Source organism: Lactuca virosa, chromosome 6 (genome assembly GCF_052849685.1).
Source record: "Lactuca virosa cultivar CGN04683 chromosome 6, Lactuca_virosa_CGN04683_v6, whole genome shotgun sequence".
Classification (NCBI taxonomy): Eukaryota; Viridiplantae; Streptophyta; class Magnoliopsida; order Asterales; family Asteraceae; genus Lactuca; species Lactuca virosa.
In genome coordinates, this window is record NC_136431.1 from 83,249,216 (window position 1) to 83,259,997 (window position 10,782).

The following is a 10,782-nucleotide window of genomic DNA, read 5'->3' on the forward strand; positions in this document are numbered from 1 at the left end:
ACAAAGAATAAAGCAGATATAAATACTAGCTAGACAAAACCGTAATGGGCTAAAGACTAAAGAGACCAAAAACAAGTGGGCTAATAATATATAGGCTAACATCCCCCCTCAAACTCACAATGTCGCAGCAATAAGCATTGAGAGTTTGTTACATAAGAACTGAAGCCGATAAAGTCTTCGTTAAAATATCCGCAAGCTGCAAGGTTGATGAAACAAACGAAAGTGATATGGTCCCGAGCTGGTGATGACGGGTAAAATGACAATCAATCTCAATGTGCTTCGTCCGCTCATGAAAAACTGAATTCTTTGCAATTTGTATCCTACTTTTTTTATCACAATGCAAGAGAGTAGATGAAGAAATATGAACTCCCATATCCGCAAACAGTCACCGTAACCCGATAATCTCACATGTAGTTACAGCCATAGCACGATATTAGCCTCCGTGGAAGATCTAGAGACAATGTCCTATTTCTTGTTCTTCCATGAAATGAGAGACTCTCCAATAAATACGCAAAATCCAGTGGTGGACTTACGATCATGGCGATCACCATCCCAATCAGCATCACTATAGGCATGTAACTCAAGAGAAGACGTCGAGGGAAACAAGAGGGTCTGAAACTGAGTGCCACGAAGATATCTCAGAATACGGAGAACAGCTCCCCAATGAACAGAGGTAGGGGCAGTAAAAACTAACTGACAACATGAACAGCATGAACAATATCTGGACGAATAACTATGAGATACACCAAACTTCCCACAACAGTACACTAAAGGTTCGGATCGGACAAAGGAACACCATTAGTAGGAGAGTATCATGCACTGGTTTCAACAGTCCGATTGTCAGAGAGGCCCGCCCGTGTAAAAAAGTCAGATTTATATTTAGTCTAAGAAAGAAGATACCCTTCTTTCCTAGACTGAGCTACCTCAATACCCAAGAAATAACGCAACAATCCCAAATCCTTCATAGCAAATCGATAAGCTAGATCATGATTCAAAGACTCAATACCACCATGGTCATCACCCGTAATAATCATGTCATCCACATATAAGGACAGAAGAATTTGTCCTGCACTCGAGCATCTAATAAACAAAGCAGAATCGTGATTACTCTGGACAAATCCAAGAGAGCTAATCACTGTGGAGAATTTCTCAAACCAAGCACGAGGGGCTTGCTTGAGACCATAAAAAGCTTTGCGAGGCCGACAAACCTCACCCGGCCGGTGCTGAATTCCTGGGGGAGGAGTCATATAAACCTCTTCATGTAGGTCGCCATTCAAAAAAGCATTCTTGACATCCATTTGAAAGATCTTCCACTGTCGAATGGATGCAACTGCAATCATAGTACGGACTGTCGTCATCTTTGCAACTGTGGCAAATGTCTCCTCGTAGTCAAAACCATACTGTTGGGAATACCCTTTTTCTACAAGTCTGGCCTTGTACCGCTCAACAGACCCATCAACTTTTGTTTTTATCTTGTACACCCAACGACAACCTATCGTATGTTTCACAGGAGGAAGGGAAACCAAATCCCATGTATGAGTCTGATGAAGAGTAGTGAGTTCCTCAGCCATAGCATTCTGCCAAAGAAGAACTAAAACAGCTTCTCTATATGATTCAGTTTCAGACAGATGATGGATACTCGCTATAAATGAAGCAAATGGTCCTGAATATGTAGAGTAAGTAAAATCTAGAAGCTTGGTGGACTTGACAGGACAAGTAGATCTCATGAGGGGTGGGGGTGGAGGTGGATCCTCGATTTCAACAATCGGAGGAGCAGGCTCAGGAACAGGGGGAGTCGAGGAACTCTCTGAAGAAGTGAGTGTGTCATGAGCTGAAGGATCAGGTGGCGGAGATGGATCTCGAGCCTCGATCTCTTCATTAAAAGGATCAATATGTAGAAGATCGGACTTCGTCACATTGTGGGTTGTAGCAGGAATTGAGTAGAAAGGAATATGTTCCAAAAAAGTGACATGCCAGAAAACATATAACTTCTGACTCACAGGTTCATAGAAACGGTATCCTTTCTGTCCAATACCATATCCAAAAATACACAAATAGCAGATTTTGGCCCCAACTTGTTCCTCTCAACATGAGGACGAAGAACAAAACAAGTACATTCAAAAACTCGTAAGGAAGAGTAGTCTGGTAGATGGCCATATAGCTTCTCAAGAGGAGACATTCCTGAATTCAATTAAGTAGGGATACGATTAATCACATACACAACAGTTAGGACTGCTTCTCCCCAAAAGGTACTAGGGGCCTACGCAGACAGGAGCAATGAGCGGGCAGCTCAACAATATGACGGTGTTTTCGTTTTGCCACATCGTTTTGCTGAGGTGTGTCAGTACACGAGGACTGGTGTATGGTACCATCAGAAGAAATTAACTAAGTAAAATCATTAGAGGTATATTCACCCCCTAAGTCACACCTGAAGCACTTAATCACAGCCGAATGTTGAGTTTTAACAAGAGCTCTAAAATTACTGTAAATATCAAAGAATTAGATCTGTGTTTCATAAGATAAACCCATGTATAAAAGTATAATCATCTATAAAAGATACATAATAGGTTGACCCACCCTTTGTGTATACTAGTGCATGACCCCATACATCAGAATGAATAATGTCAAAAGGAGAAGTGGAACAAGACATACTTTTATTGAAAGGTAAAGCAAATAATTTTGCCATTTTACAACCACTACAATCAGAAATATAACAAGTGTCTAAATAACCCAAAACACCACTAGATGCTAAAAAACTCAAACGTGATACAGACACATGTCCCAAACAAGAATGCCAAAGATAAAATTCAGACGACAAAGCACTCAAACAGAAATAAGATAAATCAATGTTGGAGGTAGTAATAGCAGATACTTTGAGAACCTCCAAGACATACAGTTCCCCCACCCTACTTCCGATCCCAATCACCTTCTGGGTGTGTTGATCCTGTATAACACAGACAGAATCAGAAAAGAGCACCCAGTTACCAGACTTACATAACTGACTGACTGAGGCAAGATTCAAAGTAAGTTTGGGAATGTAATAAACATTAGGGAGAGTGATGTGAGAAATAGAGACAGACCCAACACCCTCAACTAGTATAAATGCATCACTAGCAGGCTTAACAGAAATAGATGACACTTGCGACAAAGAAGTAAATGATGAAAAATGAGGAGTCATATGATGGGTTGCACCAGAATCTAAAATCCACAAAGATGAGGGAATACCTGATGTACCAGATGAAGTAGGACCAAAATGAGACATAGATGCAAACATGGCAGTGGGATTAAAGGCCAACTACTGTCTGAAACACTCAGACACCTTGGGATCCAATGCAGATGGTGGCATGTTTCCAACAGAATCTATATCAACTGGTGGCATAGCAGCAGAAGCAAACTGTGGAGGACAAGAGGTCCATGGAGGAGTACCAGAGGAACGTGGCTAAAACTTCTGTTGACCAGACCTATTTTGTTGTCCGACTGAGGTTGACCAGATTTACCAGTGCCGACTAACAATGGACACTGAGCTTTCCAATGATTTTTCTATTTGCAGAATGCACACTCATCATAAGCAACCCTTGAAGGTTGTCGAGACTGATTAGAGGAAACAGCAAGCACAGCAGGAGTGGGAGTAGGAATAGAGGTTGCTTTAAACCCTTTATCTACATGAGACTCGATACGAGTCTCTTCTGCAATTAACTCATGGACAATAGAATCAACTGAGGGAAGAGGAGAGCGATGAAGAATTGTTCCATGTGGACCTTCAAAATCAGAACGCAAGGCCATACAAAATTGGACCAAGCGTTGTTCTTCCCTCCTAGCAATGTAAGGCTCAAAGTCTTTTAACTCTTTAGATTCAGTAAGAGCCAATTGATCCCACAGATCAGACATAACAGCATAGAAATCTTGAATGCTCTGGTCATTTTGTTGAAGAGCACAAACATCATATTCCAACTGGTATTGTTTAGCAAAGTTAGACTGAGTATACAGCCTTTCCAAGTGATTCCAAACTTGCTTTGTTGTGTCATATTTAGCTAACTGCATGCCAATAGACTGAGTGACAGAGTTATTAATCCAAGTAATTACCTTGGAATTATTAATCCAAGTAACTACCTTAGAGTTATCAATCTCCCAAGCATCAAGTAACAAATCAAAATTCTCAGTTTGAGGTATTAAGGGTTTGGCTTTAGTCTCAGTGACATAGCCCCACATATTCTTCCCACGAAGGAAGTTCTTCATAACGTAACTCCAATACGTATAATTCTTTCCATCCAAACGAGTACTGATTAACTGAAGGGAATCATCCTTTCCAGTCATGTTGACAATGAATAAATAACCACAATGATAGTATAGAAATCTGAGAATGAGAGGAGTAACAAACCAGTGGAAGCAATCAATCGGACAACAAGAAATCGAACAACAACAACAAATCAACAGCAACCAACAACGAATACCATCCGCGCCACAGATGACTGCCACAAATGCTTCTAACAATGTATCAAACCTCCTCTCTGATACCATGATAACATTCTCATATGATTATAATAAATAAAAATTACAAGGGTTCTCAATGAAAGTCATCAAGACTACAAAAAATAAAGCGGATATAAATACTAGCTAGACAAAACCCTAATGGGCTAAAGACTAAAGAGCCCATAAACAAATGGGATACTGATATATATAGGCTAACATGAACGATACATCATGAATAAACAAAACATCAATACTCGCTAGGAAATATATGACTCGAAGACACCCGTATCGAGATTTATGGTGGGGTTGTTATATATATATATATATATATATATATATATATATATATATATATATATATATATATTATTGCATATAGATCCTTAGGAACAGTACCGTGTACCCTAACCAGGGTACTGTTCCTTGAGTTACTTAATTCCAGCGGGGTTAGTTTAATCCCTCCACTGCCTCGTCTCTCGAGCGACTGGAAACTCATTTCACATATGTTATTCACTCCTTCCACCGTTTGCACCAACTTTAGAAATCAGTGATTCCACTGTTAGTCTTCAACCACTTCACACATATCGATTCTCAAATCCACTTCCATCGTCAACCGTTGGCCTTCTAAAGATGACCACTATCAAGTTGACGATGTCTGTTCCACCATTTCATTTCTCTATTAACTCCAGCGGTATAGTCCTTCAAGGAGGCAAGGTGGTGATGCCGACAGCGACCATCTTCAAAAGCCCTCTGCTATACCCAAGAACCTAATTCTCATAAACCCCTTTATTACACCCTCTAATAGAGAAAGATTTTATCACCGTTGTCTGGTAAAGTCAGAATCCGTAATTGCCAAAACAAAGAACAAGAACACCTTGGAGGTGATAAAGAACTTGGCAATATCCGTACTCGCGTCAAAAACGAAAAGGTCAGGTTTCATTTCTATGACTTTCTATTTCCCACACATACGTAGTTTGAAATTGAAAAGCTCGATTTTTAGTATATATATTTTACGCGTTAACGGTTATTGAACTTGCAAATTTACTTCGGTTAATACGTAAGCGAAGAGAAATGTCCAAAGTTAGGTTTACTTTTTTTGGTCAATTGAGGTCATTTTGGAATATGGTTGCTATCCCGACGACATGTCGTTGGTACAGAGTTGACGAACTTTCTTTGACCTTGAACTGTATGCCGACGATATATCGTCGGAATAGGTTAGGCGGGAAACGAAAAGTTTTTCGCGGCCTTCTGAAATCGTATACCGATGACATGTCGTTGGTATATGTCACGAAAAATGTACTTTACCTTTATTTTTATTCAATGGTGTAGAAGGGAGAAACGATACCGTTTTAGGAGAGCTATACCGAATGGAACGTCGTCGCCATGCCACGCTGGCAATCCGAGTGAAATGGCTATCCCGTTGATTTGTCGTCAACTCCCTATTTTTAATTATTTTCTTTCTTTCAATAATAAACAAAACGACGTAGTCTTGGGTACCCTATACCGACGACTTGTCGTCGGTAGAGGGTTTAGCCCCATCAAGACCGGCGACTGCGTCATTTCACTTCAGATTTCTCTCTTTCTCTCATTCTGCCGATGACCAAACCTCCTCCGGTCCCTCCCCATCTTCGGCAACTAGCAGGTATGCTTCTTAGTCCTTCTATTCTTCCTAATTTTGTGATTGGTTAAGGTTTTTACTCAGGTTTTGAGGTTTTTTGTCTGGTTGCAGCTGTCACCTCCGATTTTGGGGTATTATTTCCGGTTGCAGCCTTCATAGCCTTCACCATCGTCAACCCTTCACCACCACCGACCTCTACAACTAGTTACACCGGTCATTTTGAGGTAAGATTCCGATTTCTTATTTTTTTCTTTCTTTTTTCTGTTTGGGGCAAAAATAGGTAGAATTTTGTTTTGTGTTACTTCTTTAGGCATGAAAATGAAATTGGGCATGATTTGTTTGATTTTGTGGTTAGTTGTGTATATATTTGTGCAAAATTGGGCAAAAATGGGCAGATTTATGTTTTGTGTTATTTGTTTAGGCATGAAAATGAAATTGGGCATGATTTGTTTGATTATGTGTTTAGGTGTGTACATATTTGTATGGAATTGGAATTGGATGTATTATATACATGTATGAAATTGCATAATTGTATGTCTCATTTGATTGTATATCTCATTTGAGTAGATGTATTGTATACATGTATGAAATTGCATAGATGTATTGCATAATTGTATGTCTCATTTGATTTTGTGTTTAGATGTGTACATATTTCTATGAAATTGGACTTGCATAAACTTATGAAAGTGGAACTAGAATCGGATGTATTGTATACATGTACGAAATTGGAGTTCGAATCAGACGTATTACATGTATTGTATGTCTCATTTAGATGTATTGCATAATTGTATGGAATTGAAATTGAATGTATTGTATACATGTACGATTGTGTTAAATGTATAGGTTTATTAGTTTGAGTGCATGTAAGATGAAGTGATAAAGTGTTTAATGTGTGGTGTAAGTGAATGCTTAATGAATAGTTGATGTCGTTTGTATTATAAGGTGCTTAATAGGTCAGTGCCTAATATCATTTTATTTAGTTGATAATATGGTTTTAAAGTACAATGGTATAATAGAAAAAACAAAAATAAGATGCTATAAAATTGTTTATTAGTTTTTTTTAAAGTATGTTTAGTATATTTTCTAATATTTGTTAAACAAATGGCTACACATGTTACGAGGGGGCATGGGGTTTTTTCCGACAAAATACCGACCGACCGAACAAATCAAATAACATACACCCGCACAGTTTTTTTCCTACAAACGAATTGCTATAGTTATTTTGTCGGTAATGCTCAATTCCTACGGAATTCCTAAGAATAGTGGCATAGGAATTTACCCGGTTTTCTGGTAGTGTTGATCGAACATACATAAGTCATCTAGGGTTTCTAATGTGAACGCGAACGGTGCTTTATGGTTTCCATCGAGCAAGTTCTCTTTAGGTAGAGAAAGAGATCGATGATTCTAATTTCGGTTTTGTATTTTCTCAAAGATCAAGATTGTAAATTGGATATTGGATTGGTTTATCATCTCTTTCTAGAGATTTTGTTTTCTAAAATTTAGTTACCTAATTTTATTTGAAATGTTGTTGATTTTTTTTCAGCAATCTTATGGTTTTGTTAGATATTTTAATTGGTTGTATAGTTGCAGAATTTATCAAATAAAATTGATTTGTTTGTTATTTGGAGTTACTGCTTAACTAAATAATCTTTTAAATTACATATATAAATACATATACTTACGTAGGGGCCAGGGAGCCATAACATGAGAAAAAAAAAAAAAAAAAAAAAAAAAAAAAAAATCATCATATATATAAAATAGGGTATACATGTCAAAAAAAGGGGAGGGCCATGGCCCATCTTAACCCTCTCAAATAGACAAATATTGTCTCAATTCTTTTATACAAATGTTAACCTTCAAAATCCTTCTAGATTTCAAATACGTCTTTCCTTTTCGTGGTTGTTGCTGATATACTACGCGTCCCTACAACCATTCCCTATAAATACAAATCAAAACACCATTAATTAACCTTCAAAATCCTTCTTGATATTCATCTGAGATTTCACTTTCCAAGAATTTCAAGGACAAAAAAATGTCAGGTTTAAATATCAATTTGGTGGTGATTATGGCGCTCATGCTTGCATCTGTGCAGTTTCATGGCACGGCGGCTCAAACTACCCATGTGGTCGGTAACGCCTTGGGCTGGAATATTCCTCCCAACGGACCTTCTGCTTACACCACCTGGGCATCAACTCAGACCTTCAGAGTCGGCGATGTTCTTCTCTTTAACTTCATCACCGGATTCCATAACGTTGCTGAAGTACCGCAGGCGGCGTACGGCCTATGCACCACCGCCAACCCCATCTCCATCTCCACTACCGGCCCCGCTAGAGTCACCTTGAACGCACCTGGTACACACTATTACATCTGCACCGTTGGAACTCATTGCCAAATTGGTCAGAAACTCAACATCAACGTCTCCGCTACGTCTGCCACCCCTTCACCAACAGCAACACCCGCCACTCCCGCACCGGTTTCTCCACCCACACATAGCACCAGTCTACAACAGCCATCACCCAGTTTTGCTCCATCTTTCACGGCCGTCGCACCCTTCAGTTTCTTGGCGATAGCTTTAGCTTTATTTTATTAGATCTAGTGTTTACTTACGATGAGATAAGTGTACGTAATTCGTTTTTGTTTGGATTTTCTCTTTTTCTATTCTATTCATATATTTCAATGTACTTAAAGAGATTAATATTTGCTTTATATATGAGTATTTCCCTTATATTTGGCTTTTTTTGAAAAGAAACATGGGACTATACCACTACGGAATCAATATTAGTAGCTCATACTTGGATACGTGACAATTATGATAAATTTTAGAAAATGGGAGCTCGACTTTTTTTTTTATCGATTTGAAAGATAAGGTGATAACTTGGCCGTTCCAAACCTTCTAAGAGAAACCTACAAAAAAAGATCGTGCAAAACTTTATCCACCAATAATATAGACGATACATGTATTTAATACATTTTTTGGTACCGAGACGTTTGCGAGTAATATATATTTTTTAACAGATTATCTCATGAAAATAACATTAATGAAAATAATTCATAACAATGTTGAATTATAAAAACTAATTGTTACATGAACAAACGAATCAACAATACACCTATTCCGGAACAACATATTTTTTCTACAAATATAGTAAAATTATATATGCCCATATTAGATAATACACTTCTAAGTTGTAAGACTGGTCTTGGTGACTTTCTTTTGCAACAAACGATGGATTAAACATTAGTGTAGCATGTTGGCATTCTTTTGCATTATTAAGATTTCTTCCTTTTCATATGTCCTCATTAGGAAATCATTATAAGCTTCATCTTTGTCTTCTTTTGCGTTAACTTTTGCATCATTAAGGTTTCATCCTTTTCATATGTCATTCTCATTAGGTAATCATTATAAGCTTCATGTTTTTCTTCTGTTGCGTTAACTTTTATTTTAATTGTGTAGTGTAATAGCAATAGGGGCCCGGAGCAGCAACACTCGAAGGACACCAAGAATCACATTAGAATTATAAAATATCATACAAGTACCTAAAGATATAATCTCGAAACTCTTAGATAGACTAAAATAGGCCATGGCCCCCCAACTTTTTGCTCCACTAAATATCACAATTTAACTTTGACATGCTGTGACTAAATAGTATTATAAATATTTTGTACTAAAGTCTTTATTGATGAGCTTCCAAATCAAGGAGGAGATACAATTCTAATTTTCATATACCATGTAAGCCTTTTTATAATTTAGATCACGAAGATGTTAGACAAAATAAAAAATATATATATTTTTACCTACACTAGTCTCATATATATGATGTTGAAGCAAAATTTGACGTAAAATATTTTTTCTTTAAATAGGGATGTTCATATAATATATTTTTAATATAAATCTAATGCCTTTGATAATTATTATAAGAAATGAATAAAAACAATCGGTTATTTTATTTTTATATTTTTAATATAAATCTAATGCCTTTGATAATTATTATAAGAAATGAATAAAAACAATCGTTTATTTTATTTTTATATGTGGTCTATACAAAACTAGTTCCAAAAATATATTGAAACATCCAACTTAATATACTAATAAATCTATTATTATTTTGTAGTGAGTCAAAAAATCAAGATCAAGTAAACCTCTGAAACTGCTTTAGTACAATTAATACTGCTCGATCTAATTTTGGTATATACGTACGATCTAAATTTGGTATAAACGTACATTAGAAAACAAAATTGTTCGGTGTAAAAGACTATAAAAACCTTGAATGGCTTTTATCAATATGATTAAAAGTTTTGAATATGGTTTTGGCCCCCTCACTTCTATTGATCATGTTCCGCCCCTCGTTTGTCTCGCTGCTTTTTAAAGTTTAGAGTAATTAAGTTAGTTGTTGGTGAAATTGTTCCAAAATATCAATTTTGGTCCTAAGTAGTTTCAACTTGCAATTTTGGTACCTATTTCCATTTGTCCTAACGAGTTTGGTCCCTTTAAACACCAAAATTCCAAGTATTAAACATTGAAAATACAGTTTCTTGACCAATTAAGGGACCTAAATCGCTACATTTGTTGAAAATAAGCACCAAAATTGTAGAAGAAAACTATTTTGAAACAAAACTATATATTTTTTTTTATAAATTGAGGGACAAAAAGTGTAAATTATCATAAATTTTATTATTGTGAACATACATCTTAA

The 10,782-nt window shown here is 36.8% G+C and overlaps 1 protein-coding gene across 1 annotated transcript; it reads left to right on the forward strand.

The window, feature by feature from the left end:
- Positions 1 to 8,120: 8,120 nt before the first annotated feature.
- LOC145121706 (umecyanin-like) lies at positions 8,121 to 8,678 on the forward strand. The gene has a single exon (XM_079057413.1). The coding sequence runs from the start codon at positions 8,121 to 8,123 to the stop codon at positions 8,676 to 8,678; it is 558 nt and encodes a 185-aa protein (XP_078913539.1).
- The last annotated feature ends 2,104 nt before the right edge of the window (positions 8,679 to 10,782 follow it).

Coding starts and splice junctions, on each gene's coding strand:
- LOC145121706 (XM_079057413.1), top strand. CDS start 8,121: ATGTCAGGTTTAAATATCAATTTGGTGGTGATTATGGCGCTCATGCTT.